General features: G+C 50.4%; 1 protein-coding gene across 1 annotated transcript in view; it reads left to right on the top strand.

Moving 5' to 3' along the window:
- Positions 1–21517, top strand: part of BTBD11 (BTB (POZ) domain containing 11) — a 291756-nt gene that overhangs the window by 262847 nt on the left and 7392 nt on the right. The window contains exons 14-18 of the mRNA XM_015567574.1: positions 5766–5871; positions 11313–11415; positions 14064–14145; positions 16212–16280; positions 18557–18670. Of these exons, the coding sequence (XP_015423060.1) occupies positions 5766–5871; positions 11313–11415; positions 14064–14145; positions 16212–16280; positions 18557–18670 (474 nt within the window). The remainder of the gene's footprint in view (positions 1–5765; positions 5872–11312; positions 11416–14063; positions 14146–16211; positions 16281–18556; positions 18671–21517) is intronic.

Genomic DNA, 21517 nt, shown 5'->3' with positions numbered 1-21517 from the left:
ATTTGTGATTTGTTATATGGCCCAGAATATGGCCTATCTCAGTATAGGTTCTGTGGGCACTTGGAAAGGGGTGCTTGCTGCTGTTGTGGGGTGTTCTGTAATTGTCAGTAATATCCTTATGCTGAGCTCTTCTGTATCTTACATTCTATATTCTGTATCCTATATTCTGTATCCTATATTCTGTATCCTATAGAATATCCTCTCCAGTTATCCTATCAGTTGACAGAGGGGTGTTAAAGTCTCCGACTGTAATTGTTGAATTTGTCTACTTCCCCTTTTAGTTCTATTGGTTTTTAGCTCACATATTTTGCAGCTGTGTCATTTAGTGCAGACACATTTAGGATTGCAGTGTCTTCTTCGTGTATTAATCTTTTTGTCATTATGTAATGCTCCTCTCTGCTTCAACTAGTTTTCTTTGCTCTCAATTCTCCTTAATCTAATATTAATACAGCTACCCCTGCTTTCCTCTGATTAATGTTTGTATGTTATTTTCCCGGTCCTTTTATTTTCAACTTGCCTATACGTTACATTTAAGGTTTCTTATAAACAACATGCAGTCGGACTTTTCATCCATTCTGTCGATCTCTGTCTCTTAATCAAAATTTATAGACCATATATATTTTATATAATTATTGATGCTCTATGGCTTAAATCTACCATCTTATTTTTTGTCTTCTGTGTGATCTCTCTGTCTTTTTCCTGCCTTCCTGTGGACTACCTGAACATTTATTTAAATTCATTTTTTATTTGTCTGTAATGTTTTGGAGTGTATCTCACTGTATAGCTTTCTTAGTGATTGCTTGATATATTGTATTATCTGTATATATAAAAGCCTAAGTGACCGAACGACCAGTTGACCAGTCAGTGTGCTCCCATAGCCAACCTCCTGCTGCAGGCCAACCTCCTATGGTCCCTCTCTCCCTCCCCCCCAGCTGGCCAGCCCCAATTGGCTCCGATTGGGACTGGGCAAGATGGCCCCGATCAGCCCCAATCACTGGCCAGGCCGAGGGACCCCACCCGTGCATGAATTCGTGCACCGGGTCTCTGGCATGTACACAATATCAAACTCTGCTGGTTTCATCAGTTTACCAGTTCAAATGAAGTATAGAAACCTTACTTCTCTTTATGTCCCTTTACCCTCCTCCATTTATGACATATCCATCTTTAAATATGTCATCTAATTTAGAACCACATTAGACAGTTACAATTTTTGCATCAACCATCAAACATAATTAGGAAACTCAAGAGGAAGAAGAACGCCTATTATATGTGTCCATATGTTTGCTTACCCTGTTCCTCCTTCCGGATGCTCCAAAGCTCCCTCCTTCATCCTTTCCTGTCGTTTAGAGACCTTCCTTCAGCCATTCTTCTAGGGTCGTGCTGGTGACCAGTTCTCTTAGGTCCTTCATCCCAAAGTGTCTAATTTCCTTTCGTTCCTAAAGGATATTATCACTGGTTGTTATTTATTTCATACTAGAGGCCCAGTGCACAAAATTCGTGCACTCAGTGGGGGTGGGGGGCCCCCCAGCCTTGCCTGTGCCCTCTCACAGTGTGGGAGCCCCGCGATCTATCACCCCAAAGAGGTAGGCCCCACCCACCCATCCAGAGCTGCTCAATGGATTGCCCCAAAGAGGTAGGCCAGAGCCTGGGGTCCCATCTCCACACCACGCATGCAGCATCAAGCTCCCGCCTACCCATGCATGCACACAGCCCCACCCACCCACGCGTGCCCACTGCGCACGCAGCCTCCTGGTGATTGCTCATTACGGCGTGAGGGCATCACAGCGTGAGGGCGTCACGACCACATAGGCTTTTATTAACAGGATGTTTCTTTTAAATCATCTTACCTTCCCTTAAATGTATTTAGAAAGGAAACAGTATATTACCACCATAAATAGAAAGCTCTCATCAGTTGCCATGAGTAGAAGGTACATATAAAAATAAATGGGTGCTGATTTAAAAGCACTTTAAGTTCACAGTGTGTTCAGCTTCATCTTGTGCACAACTCCAAGGGCGTGTGACAGACTTGGAGCTAAGCCGACCTCATGGGAATCCTGTGGGGCCGTACAGCCTTCCCACCCCTCCTTTTCCAGGTGGTTCCAGCAGAGAGGGGCTCACAGCTGACAGGGCAGCCCGGCATTTTCCACAGGGGCGGGCCTGTCTTGGGAGGAATCGATCAAGACATAGAATTCACTGCCGATGACCCTGGAAAGCAACATTCAGCATTCTTGTGATTCTGGGATCAGGCTTTTTTCATCTTTTTGAATTTGACATGGGTCTTCAAAATGCATGTTTATTGCAGTGAGTTTCTTTCCAGTAATTTTAGGATATTTTAGAATCTAGGAAAATAGAGATTAATTTGAATTATGGGAATTTGCTCTTTTGAGAGTTCAAAACTGGTCACATATGGGCACTTCCCTTTGGTTCAACCTAATGGCACATTGTGATGTGTTATCTTTTTAATCCTCATAGCAGGTAACTTAATCCTTACTGAAGCGGGTAATTCATTTGGGAAGAGAACACTGAGGCCCAGAGAAGCTGAGTACTTTTCCTAAGGTCACCCAGCTCCGTCCGGTCCCGTTGCCCATGTTTTTACCACTGTGTGGAACCCCCCACCTAAGCTACCTATAAAAGACCTTGGGGACAATCCTAGGGCTCCTTTCCAAAGAAAAGAGTGTGTTTTTGTACCTTTTTAGAAGAACAGTGAGCGGTCAGAGGAGGAGAGGAAAGATATCAGCCCCGATATCCACAGACTCCATCTTAAGAGAGACTCCTGGCACCTGTGGTGTTACAGATTCAGTTCTGGCCTGGCCAGTGGCTCCTCATCCCACACAGCAAAAGGCTGCAGGTTCGATCCCTATTTGGGACGCATATGGGAGGCAACCAATAGCTGTTTCTCTCTCGTGTCTCTCTCTCTCTCTCTCTCTTTCTCTCCCTAAAATCAATTTTAAAACACACACACACACACACACACACACACACATCCTCGAGTGAGGATTTTAAGCCAAAAGAATCAAGTTCTGTGCAGCTGAGTCCTGAGAACCCAAGTTCAACCCCCAGCATTTTCCAAGAGAGGCCTGGAGGGTACCTCCTTTTAAGGGCTCGTGTGATTACCCTGGGCCCACCCAGATAACCCAGGGTAATCTCCCTCTTTAGGGTCAACCAATCAGTCACTCTCATGACTCCTGCAGATTACCCTTCGTCCTATAAGGTAACACATTCACGGGTGGGGAGTGCTCATGACACAGCCCAAGGGATTCGGGCATGCCGTCTGCTAGGGGCCAGGATTCTGCTCCTCTCTTAGGGGACCCCTGTGAAAGGGTCGTTTGACCCCCAAGTTGGCATTAGGAAGGTTGAGAACCACTGGATTAGGGCATGTCGTCTGCTAGGGGCCAGGATTCTGCTCCTTAAACACCCGTGTGCAGAGCACGTGACTGTGGACCCTGATTCACTGGCCTCAGGTGATTGTCTGCAGTATGCAGGCTCCCGGGCGATTCTGCTGCTGCTGGTGGTCGATGGAGCACATTTGAGTGGCAAAGCCTTAGGCCAGAGGAAACCCATGGACAGCCCCCGGCCCACTTCAAACCCACGACAGATTCCAGTCCATGACACCGGTGGTTCTCAAACCTCAGGGAGCGTCGGAATCGCCAGAAAATGGCCCTGGCCTGTTTGGCTCAGAGGTTAGAGCATCCGCCAGAGGACCAAAGGGTCTCAGGTTAGAATCCCAGCCAAGCACTTGAGGGGAGCAACCAATTGATGTGTCTCTCTCACACTGATGTTTCTCTCTCTCTCCTCCCTCCCTTCCACTCTGTCAAAAAAAAAAAAAAAATCAATGGAAAAACATCCTCAGGTGAGGATTTAAAAAAAAACTTAAAAGAAAACGTGTGGCCCTAACTGGTTTGGCTCAGTGGATAGAGTGTCAGCCTGCGGACTGAAAGGTCCCAGGTTCGATTCCGGTCAAAGGCATGTACCTTGGTTGCAGACACATCCCCAGTAGGGGGTGTGCAGGAGGCAGCTGATCGATGTTTCTCTCTCATCAATGTTTCTAACTCTCTATCCCTCTCCCTTCCTCTCTGAAAAAAATCAATAAAATACATTTTTTTTTAAGTGTGAAAAGACAGCTTGCTGGGCCCCTCACCCAGAATTTCTGAGGCAGAAGGCTGGGATGGGACCTGAGGGCGGGCGGGCACTTCTAACAGGCTCCCAGGTGACGCTGATGGTGTGGCGTGGGGAGCACCCTTGGAGAACCGCTGCCTGAAGCTAGGAGGGAGGCAATCACTGCTCGGGTGTTACATGAAGGAGTGTTTACTGTCCTTGTTTCTGAGGCCTCCTCTTCAAAAGCAGCGTCCCTTTTCCCACTCAGGATGAGTGCGTCCCCTCCGGCACCTCGGGGATCCGTCTGAAGTGACGAGCTGCCTTTTGGGATCTCATCCACTGAATCAAAGGGTTGGACTGCTTTTCATGTGCTGAGCTGTATCCTCCGGCTTCGGGCGCACACAGGAGTCGACTCACGAAGGGCTTGAACCACCGACACCCCAAAGCTGTCCCAGCCCCATCTTTTAAAGTCAAAAATAATATTTGTTGCTTTTATTACAAACAGTTGTTTGTTGCAGAAAATATAACTCCCTGGGCAGGGTGGGCACAGGGAGCTACAAAGAAAACATCATAATCCCACAGAAGGTAGCTATTCTCCGACCTTGCTCTGTAGAGATCTGTCAATCTAAATATATACGTAGGGCTTTATTGCAAAAAAAATACATGCTACAAACTGTGTTGTAACCTACTTTTAAAATATGTTGTAAATGTCTATCTAACTGCCCCTTTAAGCCCCAAGTTTCCACCCCTTCACTCAATGAAAAGCACCCCAACACTGTGATTCGTGGCTTCCCTCCTGCGCACCTGCGGTTGGAGGGAGACTTGTGAGCAGCAGCGAGCCCCGCGGGGGAAGAGGAAGAAGAACACGGAGGCCGCAGCTCCGTGGAAGCAGGCTCCTTGCCCCTGAGCAATCAGGGGCAGCTGACATTCTGCACCGCAGAAGTTTTCCCCCTGCCCCCCCCCCTCTTTTTTGGAGAAATGATTCAGCCGAGCACCCCTATTCCGGAAAGACCTCAGCACCAGAATCAAGTTCCTAGGGCAGTGGTCGGCAAACTGCGGCCCCTTGAGTGTGGCTCTTCCACAAAATACCACGTGCGGGTGCGCACGTACAGTGCGATTGAAACTTCGTGGCCACACTCAAGGGGCCAAAGAGCCGCATGTGGCTCACGAGCCGCCGTTTGCCGACTACTGACCTAGGGGGACTTGTTTCACGGGCCCTGCTCTGCCAGCGGCGTTGCTGAATCAGGACCACCTGAATCTCCGCAGCAGCGACACAGTCACGGGACCAGGAAGGCTTTCTAGGATAATTAGCGGCTTCCAGAACTTTGGACTATTGATAAAAGTAGGTTAGGGGTAAAAACCTATTTTCCATTCTAGGAGTTACAAAACCTGCTTTCCCATGGGGTAGGAAATGATTACAGCAAGAGAAAAGGGTTTAATTACAAATTAAGCTTTTGCCCATGAACCCATGGAAATAGTAGACAAACAAGCTAGCAGTTCCAGGGCCTGCCCGGGCAAACAGGATGAGTGATGTCCAGGGGGATTGATTTCTCTTGGAGCCCGAGATAAGTCTGTGAGCTTCTCTCCCGTGGGGAATGCGTCCCCAGCAACAAGTGGCCTGAGGTTGTGCACAGCCCCCAGCAAGGTGAGCTGTTCTCTCTTTTCCGCAGAATGAAGTGATCAGCCAGCAGCTGTGTGTCATCTTCACTCACTGCTACGGGCCCTACCCCATCCCCAAGCTCACGGAGATCAAACGGAAGCAGACCTCGCGCCTGGGTGAGTGTGTCACGGGCCCTGCCCTGCCAGGGGTGTTGCTTTGTGATTTCAAGACGGGGAAGAAGCAAACGCTGTAAGGAAGGGTGGGGAATATTCGAGGGCCGACAAGATAGGTCCGGGAGTCAGGCAGGCGGAGGTCAGGATAGCACCTTGATTATGTGATAAGACTGAAGGCTGTACCTTAGGAAAAGGTATATCAGAGCATCTACCTTTCACTGCCTGTAACCTTTCAGTTAGAGGAAGAGGAGATTCACCAATACCTTCTTGTTATCACTGAAAGATTACAGGCAGTGGCAGCAAGAAGGTCTCTGGACCCTGCAGACAGGGAGGTTCTAAAAGCAACTCAAGTGCCCATCAATAGATAAGTAGATTTTTTTAAAAAAAAAAAAAAGCTGTGGTACATCTAGGCAATGGAATATTACTCAGCCATAAAAAAGAACAAAGTCTTATCATGTGCAACGGGATGCATGAACCTAGAGGCTATTATGCGAAGTGAAATATACTAGTCAGAGAAAGACACATACCATATGATTTCACTTACATGTGGAATCAAAAGAGCAAAATAAACAAACAAGACAGAAACAGACTCAGAGATGTAGAGAACAGACTGGTGGTTGCTGGAGGGAAGAGGGGTTGGGGGACTGGGTGAAAGACATTGAGGGATTAAGAAGTACAAACTGGCAGTTACCAAACAGTCCTGGAGACAGCACAGCACAGGGCATGGGGTAATAACCATGTACGGGGCCAGGTGGGCACTGGAAATACCGGGGGACCTCTTTGTAAGGTGCAAGTCTTTCTAACCACTACGCTGTACCTGAAACTAATACACAATATTGAACGTAATAAAGTGGGAAGTGTTAAAGGGGAGGGGAGGGGGAGTGAGAGTCTCATAAGTAGAAATTTTGTTGTTTTTTAAAGTATAATAAAACTAATATTGGAGTAAAAAATAATAAAAGAAGCCCGAGCTGTGCGCGGCAGGTCTCCCCAGTGCCCCCTGAGGAGGGACGAGCAGAGGACAGGGACAGGCCATGGTGTTTCTCTAATGGAGTCCAGTGGAAGCAGCCAGGAGGGGAGGGGAACCAGACCACCCCCGCCCAACCTACCCATACCCCCCCCAAACACACACACACACACACACACACACACACACACACACACACGAGGGGAACATACCTGAGCTGAGGAGACCGGATGCCCTGACTCCCAGCAGAGCAGCAGTCCTCACTTCTGTTCTTCTCAGACGCTTGCATTGAGCCGCCCCAGCCGAGCCCATGGCCGACCCTATCTCAAGTCATCCTCAGGCCACCCCAGGAGGCAGGCACTGGGAGTCTGCACCGGGTTCCCCCCTGAAGTCGTAATCCCATCCTCCTGCGGTTTCAGCTTCTGGGATTTTCCAGAAGAAACCTTTCCATCAGGCACTGATTTCATTCGGAGGATCCTGGGGCTGCTGCAGCCGGTTGACTGGCCCAGAAAAAAAAAGGGAAAAGAAATACTCGGCGGCCTTGAAACCTGACCCATGAGCCTCCTGTTACAGCGGCCTGTCTCCTGGCTGCACGGGGAGTCATAAAATATTAAAGCTGCTTTAATATCAATATGGAAGGGTTCCTTTTCCAATGGTGATTGGGGGGCTTTCCTGCTTCCCCGCTCCTTTTCCTGCAGAGACTGGGAAACATTTGATCAATGGAACCATCTGAAAATTCTACTCTTTAGCAAAACTACCACTTTTGAAACAGGTGAGCTAGTTTAAATGAGTGAGAAGGCTGAATTCATACACGTGTTTGAAAGTACTTCTGTGTCTGTCATGAATAACTGGTGAATTTCAGTGACACGACTTTTTGCTACATGGAGAATGTAGCTGAGCCACTGGTTGTCTGTTCTTTACACCTGTGAGCCAACCAGGATGTACCCAAACCACAAGTAATTAACACCTTGTAGAAAACAGGTATTAATTAAGATATTCTAAGTGCAACAAATTATAAGGACCAATCAAATAAAGAGCCTTTACCACGTAGCAATAATCTGACATCTAGGTGTCTTACAAGACACCCTTGTTAGAGTGAATATTTGCAAGAGCTGTTTGAATGACACAGCATAAATTCTGCTTTCCTGTAGCTATAGGAGAGGAAGGAAGAGTTTTTTTTCCTCCTGAACTTGCTGAGATTTCTTCTATCAGCAATTTTAAGGTCCTCGTCTTCTTGCCAAGCCTTGGAATTCCAAGGGTTAGAACAAGAAAAGAAAGGCAGACCTGAGAGGCTCAAAGCTCAAAATATGAAAGAGGAAGAATATATGTATAATCCTATATAATAAAAGGGTAATATGCAAATTGTCCCTAACAGCGAATGACCGGTTACTATGACGCTCACTGACCACCTGGGGCAGATGTTCAATGCAGGAGCTGCCCCCTGGTGGTTAGTGTGCTTCCACAGGGGGAGTGCTGCTCAGCCAAAAGCCGGCTCATAACTGGCCAGTGCAGCAGCAGTGGCAGGAGCCTCTCCCACCTCCATGGCAGCTCTAAGGATGTCCGACTAATGGCTTAGGCGAGGAGCAGGCCTAAGCCATTAGTCAGACATCCCCCGAGGGCTCCCATGTTGCCAGAGGGCTGTCTGACTGCCAGCTTAGGCCTGATCCCCCGGGAGAGTGGGCCTAACCCATCAGTCAGACATCCCCCGAGGGATTCTGGACTTCGAGAGGGCACAGACCATGCTGAGGGATGCTCCCTACCCTTGAGTGCACGAATTTTTGTGCACCAGGCCTCTAGTTATCAATAAAAGGAATAGGGAACATGTAATGTTTTGCATCTTCAGTACAGAATTCCAAGCTAGGATAACTAAAGGTTGTCAAGTACTGGTTCCTTAAGGACCTACTTTAAAAGACAGATGAGACTTATCAGTGACAAGGGTCCCACACCGGCGTCTCTCTAGGCCAGGCAGGTCATATAAATGAGTGAAATGGGCTCAGTGTAAGACAATAGCGAGTGGCAGGGACTATGACCAGCAGCCGAGCACACGCCTGATTTTTTGTGATACATTGTCCTGCCATCTCATTGAATTCTGGGAGAGAATGGTAAAAGGAGCTAAAGGGAGGCGATATTAGCAATTTAGGAAGCAGGCTAGGGTGGTGGTTAGAGGTGCACAGTGGGAGTGAGAGAGAGTGAGCAAAGGGAGGCAGGTTGCTGAGAAGAGGGAGAAAGTCACTCCAAACTGCTAACAGCCTTTAAAGCAAGTGGAGGAGTGGCCGTCCACTCTGAGGCCTTCCTCTATAGCCTAACTGCCTTTTGCCTGGATAGTTTTAGAAGTTTGGGGCACGGGGGGGGTGGGGGGAGGCAATAAAAATGTTGGAAGATAGTGGGATCACAAGTGATTTTGACTTTTTTATGCTTTTCTGATATGTTTTAAATTAAAATTTCTTAATGGGAAGAGATGGCAGAAAATATAAGGGAGGGACCACCATCTGGGGCAGCATAGGGGCTGAGGGCTGAGTAAGGAGAATCAGCCAGGAAGGCCAGTTCTGGGTCCAAGGTCTGGGCAAAACTGGGGGCCAGGCCAGGGGTTCAAGGTGCAGTCAGACAGGGTGGGCCCAATAGCTGGGGGTCGGTCCCCAGGAACCCAGGGGGTTGGCTCCCTCCCTCAATGCTTTAGAGCAGCCTAAACCCAGTGGTAGGGAGCAGCTGGGTTTCGTTTCAGGGCAAACCTTTAACCCCTGGGGAAGGGTCCTTCAACAACAAGCAGGTCCCCAGGCTAAGCAGGGGCCCGATGTCCTTGACAAGCTCCAACAACATGACTCTAAAGCAATGGCCAGAGCATGCTTTCATTCTTTCAGAAAATGTCAATTGAGCATCTAGATGTTCTGCTAACCCTGAGGGACAGTATGTGTCAGCCATTAATTTATGCTTCACATGAATTAATTCATGTAATGCTCACTATGACTCTAGGATGTCGGGATATAATGGATATTACTATTCCCATTTTACAGGAGTGGAAACTGAGGCACGAAGTGGCTCAATAACTTGCCAAAGGTCACTGAGATTTCTGGCTTGAGAGCCCAAGTTCTACCGCCTTCCTGTGCTAGAGACAGAGGAAAGGACGTGGAAAGGACAAGCATGGTCTGCCCCGCCACCCCCCCGCCCCCCCACACACACACACACACTCACCCAGAGTGTGCAGGTTGGGGGGAGAGGCAAAGAGCGGATACATGGTGGTGATGAGGCTGCACTAGGCGGTTTCCCCACCTGTCACCAGCTTGAGCAAGTCACTGTAACTTTCTGTGCCTCAGTTTCCTCAAATGCACACCTACCCCCCAGGAATGAATGAGCTGACATGTGTTAGACCAGCGTGCACAGAGCCTGGCACATCGTGAGTGCCCCATAAGTACTGGTTCTATCTTCTGTTCTTACTAGAGGCCTGCTGCATGAAATTCGTGCATTCAGGGTGGGGGGTCCCTCAGCCCAGTCTGCACCCTCTTGCAGTCCAGGAGCCCTTGGGGGATGTCTGACTGATGATGGGAGTGGGCCTAAACCAGCCATGGGCAAACTACGGCCCACGGGCTGGATCCGGCCCGTTCGGCTGTTCTATCCTATCCGCGGAGCCGAAAGAGCGGAGGGTTCTCTTGCTCTCCCCTCCGTTCCTTCACCAGCAGCAGTGTTAACATGTATTAGTTCACACAAACACTCCATCCATGCTTTTGTTCCGGCCCTCCGGTCCAGTTTAAGAACCCATTGTGGCCCTCGAGTCAAAAAGTTTGCCCACCCCTGGCCTAAGCCATCAGTCAGATGTCCTTAGTACTGCCATGGAGGCGGGAGAGGCTCCCGCCACCACCACTGCACTCGCCAGCCGTGAGCCCGAGGGGCTGAGCGGCACTCTCCCTATGGGAGCTCACTGGCCACCAAGGGGCAGCTCCTGCATTGAGCGTCTGCCCCCTGGTGGTCAGTGCGCATCATAGTGACCGGTCATTCCACCATTAGGTCGATTTGCATATTAGCCTTTTATTATATAGGATAGGATTGGAGGTGAGGCAGGGGACTGGCTCATTTGTCACTGACCCAGGGAAAGAAGAGCCTGGACTTCAAAAACCCTGGAACACGGTGGCAAGGGGGCAGCTTTTCTCACCCACTTCTATCAGCAGGGAGGACACTGAGCCAGGGAAGAGGAGGGAAACCAGGGCAGGTGACAGTCTTCGAGGCCAGGTGGGCAGGTGTCCTTTCACACCTGGGAGCCACCTGAACTCAGGCTGTGGGTCAGTCTTCTGTGGGGAAGTGCCACTTCGAATCACGAATAAGCTATGACGATTTCCTACGAAAAACTGGATTTCAGTGACGTGAGTGTTCCTTTGATCGATTCTGCTCCCGTGTGGTCCCTGCCTCACCAATGAGTACTTCGTCCCCTGGAATCCGAGCTTCACCCTTCTCTCCGCTAAAGCTGCCTTTTTTCCCTTTCCTCTTCCAGACCCTCATTTCCTCAACAATAAAGAAATGTCCGATGTCACCTTCCTGGTGGAAGGAAGACCGTTTTATGCTCACAGAGTGCTGTTATTTACAGCCTCTCCGAGGTAGGTACCGTCCGCTTGGGGAGCAGGTGAATTACGAGTGTGGCTGGGGCTTTTACTGTGCCCTGAAGTTCAATTCAGGGGGTATCTCCGCCAGACTGGCAGATTGTCTTCTCCTAATCAAGGATTCAAGAGCACAGAGCAGCCCTCGCCGGTCTGGCTCAGTGGATCGGGCATCGGCCTGCAGACTGAAGGATTGTGTCAGGGTGCGTGTGAGAGGCCACCAATCGATGGGTTTCTCTCACGTCCATGTTTCTCTCTTTGTCTCTCCTCCTCCCTTCCACTCTCTAAAAAAATCAATGGAAAAATATCCTCGGTGAGGATTAACAAAAAAAGAGTGCAGGGCCTTTGTGCATTGTATCATAGCAACATTGTTCACAATAGCCAGCAGGTAGAAGCAACCCAGGTGTCCATCAGTGGACAAATGGATAAGCTCAGTGTGGTGTACACATGTGTTATTCAGCCTTGAAAAGGGGGGCAATTCGGACACGGGCTACAACACAGATGAGCCTTGGGGACCTTATGCAGAGTGAAATAAGCCAGTCACAAAAGACAAATGCTGTTTGATTCCATTTATATGTGGTCCTAGAGGAGGCGAATCCTTAGAGACAGAAAGAACTGTGGTTGCCAGGGGCTGGGAGGAAAGTGGGGGGAGTGGGGGGGGGAGAGTTAGTGTTTAATGGCACCTGGTGAGTTCTAGGATTGGCTGTGCAACCATGGGAATATACTCAACATCAACATTACCATACACTTGAAAATGGTTAAGATGGTAAATGGCATGTTCTGTGTTTTTTTCTTACAATAAAAAAAAAGAATAGTAGGTAACCATCGGCATAAACAGCAGCGACTCGGTGCCTGTGACTCCAGGCAGACAGGGCCGGTGTGGGGAGAGCTCCGTGAGCAGCGTGTGGGAGGAGCGTGGATTGGGTTTGCACTCCCCCCGCCAGGTGCCTCGAGCCGTGCACAGCCTCACACACGGCCGCCGGGAAAGGCCTGCCCTCCACATGTCAGGGAACTTTGGCATAAGCCACCGAAATACACGGGTCCTGTGAGCCTTCCTCTTCCCTGACTGTGGAGGGGACAACAGTCTGGCACCCTCAGCCAGCTCCGCCACTGCCCTTCCTCCGCCTTTCGGTCTGAGATGAGAAGGTTGACCATGTGGAACCACGTGGTCCAAGGACCTGTCCAGGAGGAGTGAGCTGGGCCAGGGAGAGAGTGATGCTGAAATGAGGAAGAGGCAGGCCCCAGGGTAAGAACCTACTTCCAGGACTCTTGCTAAGGAATGCGTCTGACCAGCATTCCCTGGATCCTGAGAGCAGCCTGGCACCCACGGTGCCCCCCAAACAAAATGCAAACCCCACGTGTCTGCTTTGCCACCACAAGAAAAACATGCCGTCTCTTGCATAGCTCTCAGTTATGATACTATTGAAAAAAACAGATCGATATCGTGATGATGTTTGTTTCTTGGTTTGGACAAAGAGAACATGGCTGTCTGTGTAGGATGTTAACAGCAGGGGGGACTGGATGAAGGGTAAGCAGGAACTATCTTTGCATGTCTTCTAAAATCTATAATTATTTCAAGATTAAATGTTTAATTTTTAAAAAAAGAAAGACAGAGCTTATTCCTAAATAGATTATCAGTGTGTTCAGTGGCAGGTTCTCTACCCTTAAGGAGCATGTAGCTTAGTGGATGGCAGGAAAGTGCATCTAAAACCTCAGGCAGAAGGTCAGCCACGGGGGAGCCCCAGGGAGTCAACGGATGTTGATTCAGTACCCACGATGGATGCATCGGACAGGCCCAGGCTCCGAGGATGCAGCAGAAGCAGAAAGGGCACAGGTCCCAGCCGGCCTGGAGCAGCGGTTGTTTGGGAGGGGGAAGGCGGGATTGGAAAACTCCATGAGCAGCAAAGGATCCAAGGAAGGCTCCCTGGAGGAGGCAGTCTTTGTGACGGGCCCTGCCGGACAGATGGGTTTTCAAAGGCATTCGCTCTTTTCTAATCACCTGCTTGAAAACTGACACCGTTCTCTTCCTTTTCTTGTTTAATATATTTTTATTGAGAAGGGAGAGTGAGAGAGAGATAGAAACATCAGTGATGAGAGAGAATCATTGATTGGCTGCCTCCTGTACTCCCCTTACTGGGGATTGATCCCACAACCCGGGCATGTGCCTTTGACCAGAATCGAACCTGGGACCCTTCAGTCCACAGGCCAACGCTCTATCCACTGAGCCAAACCAGCTAGAGCAGTGGTCCGCAAACTGCGGCTCGCGAGCCACATGCGGCTCTTTGGCCTCTTGAATGTGGCTCTTCCTAAGCCTTAGGAGTACCCTAATTAAGTTAATAACAATCTATCTACCTATATATATAGTTTAAGTTTAAAAAATTTGGCTCTCAAAAGAAATTTTCAATCGTTGTACTGTTATTTGGTTCTGTTGAGTTTGCCGACCACTGAGCTAGAACAACACTGTTCTTTTAAGTTGAGGTTTAACTTCAGATTGGATTACGATATCCTACAGGGAGGGGAGGGTTAAACTAAGAAATCTGTGGCGATGTCCTTGCTGTCTGTCAGAGACAGGGAGATAAAAGAGCCGAGTTTCTTGCCGGCTGTGGGTGTGCTTGTGAGTCCTCTTCTCTCTTTGTGATCTTGTTCAGGTTCAAAGCGCTGCTCTCCAGCAAGCCGACAAATGACAGCAGCTGCATAGAGATCGGCTACGTGAAGTACCCCATCTTTCAGGTGAGCCCCTGCTGGGTGGGCCCAAGGCCAGTCCTTGGCCTGTGGATTAGCTGCTGCAACAAACCATCAGGCCCCTGCACTCCGGCCCCCTCCTCACACTGCCCTTCCCACTTGCCATCCATTCACCCCTACACTGGTAATTGAGCGCCTGCTATGTGCCTGACACTGCGCTGGGACCCAGGGCACAGGGTAAAAGACAGTCCTCTCCTGGGGACTCCCAGTCCAGAGGGGGTAACTCTGAGTAATTACTTCATTGTAGTATAACGTGACGGGGGCTGAGAGGGAGGAGTGAGCCGATGTGCTGTGACAACTCGGACCAGGGGAATTGGGGAAGGCGTCCTGGGTGAGGTGTTAGCTGAAAGATTGAAAGCTGAGAAGTTGGGGAGCCATAGGAAGGAAGGCTTAGGGCTTAAGAAAGGGGGACAGTGGGCAGATAAAGTCCCAGAGCCAGGATTTGAACCAGCAGGTCTGGCTCTGGAGTACACTTCCCAAGCGGGAGCACTGGTATCCTTGAGCCTATGTGAAAGGCTCCAAGCCGGTGATTCTCACCTGGGCTGCATGTTAGAGTCACCTGGGAGCTTTGACAACGCCCAGTAACCAGGCCGTGAGTCAGACCATTTCAGTCAGACTCTGAGCCGAGGCCCAGGCATCAGCATTGGGGAGCCTCCATCCTCCTCCCATTACCCCAGCACTCTCAGTTACGGCGGTTCTCACACCTTAGCTTCAAAATACCCACAGGGCAGAGGGGGCTTGTGAAAACACAAAAAACACGTTCCAATGCAGATTCCCAGGCCCCGCCCCCAGAATCCCCTATTCTGTTAGCCTGGGCTGCGGCCCGAGAATGTGCATGTCGTACCAGAACCCAGGTGATGCTGACACTACTGGTCCAGGGACCACCCTGAGAACCACTGCCATCCATCGCCTTGGGCCCTCCCAGCTGCCCCTCCCAGTAGCTCTTCCCCCACCTTACAGGCAGGATGTGCCCCAGCACCCGCCCACCGCTCATCACAGCGGAGCTGAGGTTCAGACCCAAGCCTGGCTGACCCCCGGACCTGTTCTCTGCACTGCCTCCCTGCGGTGGCGACCTGGCCCTTCCCTAAAAGCAACCCCGGCCTGAGGAGAGAAGCCGAGGCCTGTTAGAGTCTGGAGCAGGAGCTAGATGCTGGAACATGCACTCGTCCCCAGCTCTCTGGGTGCCGGGAAGGGGGCACTTACACCGTTAGGCCTGGGACTAACTGGGGAGGTTCCTAAAACAAGAATCTGTCTTCCAATCGGCACTCAACAAATTCAACAGATTCGAGGAATAAGAGACTATCCATGGCAAAGCACAGCCCAGAGCAATGGAGGCCTGTAATTGCTTCTGATGGGAAAGGCTTGCTGGCCACAGGAGCCTCAAGCTCCTGTGAGGGGCAGGGAGCAGCCCCCCCACCCCCAGGGCTTTTGCCTGCGCCCCGCCTTCCCCATAAAAGAAGAAAAGCCTCATTTGTGGCTTGAAATAGGCCACGGCTGAATCCAACCCAGGAGGAGGCTCCCAGGGGCCTGTTCACCTCACTTCCATGCTGACCGAAGGAGTTTAGTAAATGAGGCTGCCTTGCGGTTCCTCTCTCCACGCCCGCTTAACATCACACGCGGCCGGAGCCAGACGCAGCGGAGGCTGCACCTGGACGCGGGGCCTCCGTGAGGCTGTGTGCCGTTTGCATCCCGGCTTCATGCAGGTTGACAGCTGCCAAGAAAAACAACTCCGCAGCCAGGCCCTGCGGCCTAAGACAGTGCATTTCACCCCCTTGCAGAAAAGGCTGGTGCTGGCAGCGTCTGAAGGGGCCGTGGGGCAGCCTCGTTTCAATGCCATTTGCCAGGGATCTCCACGGAGAAGCAGTGTTTCCGGGCCACGGCCCAGCCCGAGTAAAGGAGATAACAGGATGAAGTGCTTTGTCAACAGCCCGCGGGATTGTTATTGTTGGTTTGGCCTTTATTAACGTCCTGGGAGAATGAATTGATTTCAGTGCAGCTTTAAGATGACTGTGTCTGTGTGGCTGACGCCTCGCACACTGTGTACTTTCTTCCAGCTGGTCATGCAGTATCTCTACTACGGTGGCCCGGAGTCGCTGCTCATTAAAAACAACGAGATCATGGAGGTGAGGCATCTGCAGTGGCGCTGGGGGATAGAGGCACCTCTGTGAATTCGGGTCATGGCACACGTCAGCAGGCCTGGGAGCACTCGTGTTGGGTTTTCGTTTGGATGCAGGTTTGGGGTCCTGCCTGACTCCTCGTGGAAGGGTGGGGTGCTTGGCGCACTAGCAGACCCCCTTCCCTGAAACCCAGTTTTAACTGGCTTGGCGGCTGGTTGGGGAAGGGGAGGGGGCAAAGGAAATTTACTGAAGAGGCTGAGTGTCCAAGCACAGCTGGGGCTCAATGTCCTCATCAGGAACTATCCTTGATGATTTGTCCCTGGTCATTTGTAAGAGAATCATATCATCTAAAAACAGCCTTCAAATCCCAGCTCTGGCCCTGAGCAGAAGCTGGGAGCCCGTTACGAAGCAATCCTGGCTTCACTGAGGTTGATGGCCCCTGATTCCCACAGCACCCCAACCACCCCTCACTCCCGCCAGCACCCAGACCGCCCCTCACTCCCGTCTGCCTCGGGGATTCAGCCCATGGCAGGGGACCTGTTCCTGCTCTTTTCTGTCCTAGGCCAAGACCTCCCCTGCTACCTCCCGCCAGCACCCCAGCCGCCCCTCACTCCCATCTGCCTCTGGGATTCAGCCCGTGGCAGGAGAGCTATTCCTGCTCTTTTCTGTCCGAGGCCAAGACCTCCCCTCCTCCTTCCTCGAAGTGGAACCCTTGTAGGTTTTCCTATTCCAAGTTGGAAGCTTTGAACCAAAAGCCCAAATCACTCTGCTCCTGAGCAAGACACAGGACCCCACTGAGGTGTCTGAAGTCCAGGGTCCCTGGCCGAGATGAATACGTGTCCCGCGCTCTAGTACACTGGTAGAACGTATAAATACGTACACGTTTCCCGCATACAATGTGTTAACTGCTCTGAGCCTCAGTTTCCTCACCTATAAAATGGGGGTAATAATTCTACCTCATTGGGTATTTAGGATTTTAAGAGTTCCTGAGTATTAGGTGCTTAGAGCAGTGCCTGGCACATAGTGGGTGCCATAGAGCAGTGTCCTCCCTGCGTGGCCCCTTTATCCTTTTCTCCATGAAAGTTTCCTGAGTAAATGAAATAACAGGATTGCAGTGCTTTGTAAACGCCCTCGGTGGTCAGTCCCCTGCCCCCCGCCCCAAAAGCTACTCTCTTGTCTCTCTGGACCCCCCCTCTGACCCTTCTCCTCTCCTTCAGCCCCAGGCTACAGTCTCAGGACACAGGCTCTTTTGTAAACTTTTATTTTCTTCAATTATTTCACAATTGTACAAGTCCTGGTGTAATTTTATGGGGGTTTTTTCCCTTTTAATTGATTTGAGAGGGAGAGGGAGAGAGATAGAAACATCAATAAAAAATATCAATTGGCTGCCTCCTGCACACCCCGTACTGAGAATCAAGCCCACACACTAGGCATGTGCCCTGACTAGGAATCAAACCAGCAACCTCTTGGTGGACAGACGACGCTCAATCCACGGAGCCACACCGGCCAGGCTGTAAACATTTTTTTAAAAATTCTTTTCAAATCAAAATAATGAGCATAGATTTAGATCATGTAAATGATACAGAAGGGTTTGTTTTAAAAAAGCATTTCACCCAGCCCCCGACCCCCAAGCCTTTCCCCAAAGGCGTCCCTTTGGTGTTTTAGCTCTTTCTTCTCCTCCCCCAAACCTGTCCGCCCCTCAGCTCTCAGCACACTTCTGCCAGGCCACTTGCCCGGCTGGGACACAGCACTGATGCAAACAGACAGCGATCCCCGTCCTCCCAGACGCTGGGGAGGGCGACGGGCATGACATCATGTCTGGTGTGAGAAGGGCTGTGAGGAGGAGAAAGGGTCGTGGGGGACAGGCGGAGATGGAGGCGGGCCACCTGAGATGAGGTGGTCTGGGGGGCTTCTCGGAGGAGTTTGATACTTGAGTGTTGTCCTAGATGAACAGGGAGCCAGCCACATCCATATCCATCTTGCTAACTGACACCATTCACCCTGATTTCGGGACAGAACCGTTTTAGGCATTTTGCTTGACCTGCTGCTCTAGTAGATGTGAGTTTGGTTCCCTCCCACCCACCCCTCCCCTGAGCCACCTTCCCCATGATAGTGTTCCATCGCTGTGTCTCATTCCTCCGGCGTCACCTCCGCGCTTTAAAATGAAAACGACGTACCCACAGCATTCCCAGGCCCGTCACCTCGGGACACCGCTGTGGAGCAGGGGGGTTTGCCTCACCTTCCACCACCTAACCTCTAACAGGCTCTTTTACGGTTTTTAGCTTCTGTCTGCTGCTAAATTTTTCCAGCTGGAGGCTCTGCAGCGACACTGTGAGATTATCTGTGCCAAAGGCATCAACTCGGACAACTGCGTGGACATTTACAACCACGCCAAGGTAAGGCCACCGGTGCTGCCCGAGCTGACCGTGGGCACACAAGGGCGAGGTGTCCCCGCACAGTCAGACCGAGAAGGCAGAGCCCCGGCCGGGCCTGCTCACCCAGGGCTGACCCGCCTGCACCCTCCCAGCTCTGGAATAATGCGGCCCCTTCCTCCCTCCCCTCCAGATGAAAGCGGGAACCCAGAGGTCCCCGGAGCAGAGTTGTTTTTACCAAGTGCTCCCACTGCCCCGCATTGCAGGCTGCTTCAGCCTCAGGTGGCCACTGGGTCCCGCAGGTGTGACAAGCTCCCAGGGGAAGCCCCCCCACCCCGAGACTGGGCAGAGCCACACCTTGGGCAGCCAGGTTCTGGAACAGAGGTTCTCGGAGTGTGGGCTCCAATCCAGCACCGTCAGCACCCCCAGGGAACCTGTTCGGAGTGTACATTCTACCCTATCCTGACCTCCAGAATCAGAAACTCTGGTGGAGGCCCAACTGTGGATTCACAGGTGATTCTGGCACCATGGGCGCCGCATGGGCCGCGCAGGAGCATCACCTGGACGCTCACCTAAAATCCCTGGTCCCGGGACCTCTCGCAAAGCAATTCAACAAGCTCTTCTGGGGGAGCCCGGAGAGAGGGTGTTTTTCTAAGCTCCCCCTGTGATTCTCGGATGTGGCCAAGGTTGAGATCAGGGTGTCAGGACGGGGAAGAGCCAGGGACAGGTGGGTTTAACACTACTAATCAGAATCACTAGGGGAGAGTTTCAATGTGCTTAGTTCCCTCCCTCCCCCATGGCCACAGCCAGGTCCCAGCAGTGGGGCCCAGGAATCTGTATTTTTAACGAGCTCCCAGGGTGACTGCTGTGACTTCAGCGCCATGGCCAGTCTTCACTCCAGTTTTCGGGACCCACTGGTTTTAATCTAGTTCGTTTCACACGTGGGGATCTGGGACCAAGAGGATTAATTAGCCCAGGTGCGGCTTCCTGCTGTTTCCTGTGCTCAGGACGGGGGATTCACATTCACTAGGAAGAAATAATGAGGTAAGAACAGGAATCAATCAAAAACAAACGAAAAGCTTTTGATAACTGGAGCTCAGTGTCCTTGCCTCTGCGGAGTGACACCTGATGTGCATAATTCTCTCGTGGCTCATCGGGAAAAGCCAGGTTGCGTGTGAGATGTTATTTTCTGTCTTAAACCAACATTCAACAATTCCTTCTCATGTGCAGGCTCCTGTGCTAACAGACTTGTGGCACCATCTCTTTTAATCTTCACCACAGCCCTTTTAGATAAATGCTATCACCAGTCCCATGTCATCATAAGGAAACAGGCACAGAGAGGGGAAGTAACTTGCTTAAGGTCACACAGCTATTACGGAGGGATTGTTGGTTTTTTATTGTGGTAAAATATATTTAACATGCAGTTCACATTTTAACCATTTCTAAATGTGCAGTTCAGCACAATTAAGTACATTCACATTGCCATGCAGCCATCACCACCCTCCGTCTCCAGGTTTCTCATCTTAGCTTAAAACTCTGTACCCATTAAACACTGACTCCCCATTTCCCTCTCCACCCAGCCGCTGGAAACCACCATTTTACTTTCTGTCTGTGAGTCTGACTCTTCTGGGTTTCTCCTGGAAGTGGAATCACACAGTGTTTGTCCTTTTGTGACTGGCTTATTTCACTTAGCACCGTGTCCTCAAGGTTCACCCATGTCTTGGCATGTGTCAGAATGCCCTTCCTTCTTAAGGCTGAGTAATGTCTGTGTACACCACGTGGTGTTTATCCATTCGTCCATCATTGACAGCTAGGTACTTCCACCTTTTGGCGATTGTGAGTAATGCTGCTGTGAACATGGGTGGACAAACCCTGTGTTCGAGCCTCTGGTTTCAGTTCTTTGGGGTATGCACCCAGGAGTATAAACCTAGACTTGTCTGACTCCAAAGCACAGGTTCTTAACTTTATGTTTACTGTGTGGCCTAAAAAATTGTTTTAAATATTTGCAATGATCCTTGATATTAAAAAAATTTTCTGATCGGTCATCAGTAAATCAGAAGTACAGCCAGCCTACTTACTTCATACATGCACAATGCACACACACACACACACGCACACACACACACACACGCATACAGCACTGGGTGTTTTGGTTAAGTGACAGTTTTACCAAAATCTGGTTTCTCAGGACACAGGCTTAAAAAAAAAATCTTAAACTGATTACTTTGCAGAAAAGCATCCAGAAAGACTCTCTCTACCCAGAAAGAGAGCCTGATCAGTCTGTGGTCCTCTGTCCACCCCCAGCCAGGGACACACATGCCCTGTGAACCCCACATCACACGTGGCTTTGCCGTGGCCCATCGCCTTGGTGGTAAGGCCTGAATTCCACGGTTCTGTTTTAATCTCCATGCTCCTTGGCAGGCAGCCTCAGCCGCTATCTTGTTATTTAATAATGCAGCCCCGGGCAACATGAGCCCCGGCTAGGCGCACGTTTGTGCCAGGCTGAGAACAGCGGCGGCAGAGACTGTCTCTTTCATTTAGGTTCCTTTGCAGCCAGAGCTTTGCCTTTTACAGACACCAGCCTCGGCCTCCCAGGCCACATCCTAGAGCCCCGATGGTGAGCCTATGACACGCATGTCAGAGGTGACACGCGAACTCATTTTTTTGGTTGATTTTTCTTTGTTAAATGGCATTTAAATATATAAAATAAATATCAAAAATATAAGTCTTTGTTTTACTATGGTTGCAAAGATCAAAAAATTTCTATATGTGACACAGCACCAGAGTTAAGTTAGGGTTTTTCAAAATGCTGACACGTCGAGCTCAAAAGGTTCGCCATCACTGCTCTAGACTTTACCCTTCCTTTCTTTC

Source organism: Myotis davidii, unplaced genomic scaffold (assembly GCF_000327345.1).
Source record: "Myotis davidii unplaced genomic scaffold, ASM32734v1 scaffold120, whole genome shotgun sequence".
Taxonomy (NCBI): Eukaryota; Metazoa; Chordata; class Mammalia; order Chiroptera; family Vespertilionidae; genus Myotis; species Myotis davidii.
Note: the sequence above shows the minus strand (reverse complement) of the source record. Positions and strands in the feature narration are given on the sequence as shown.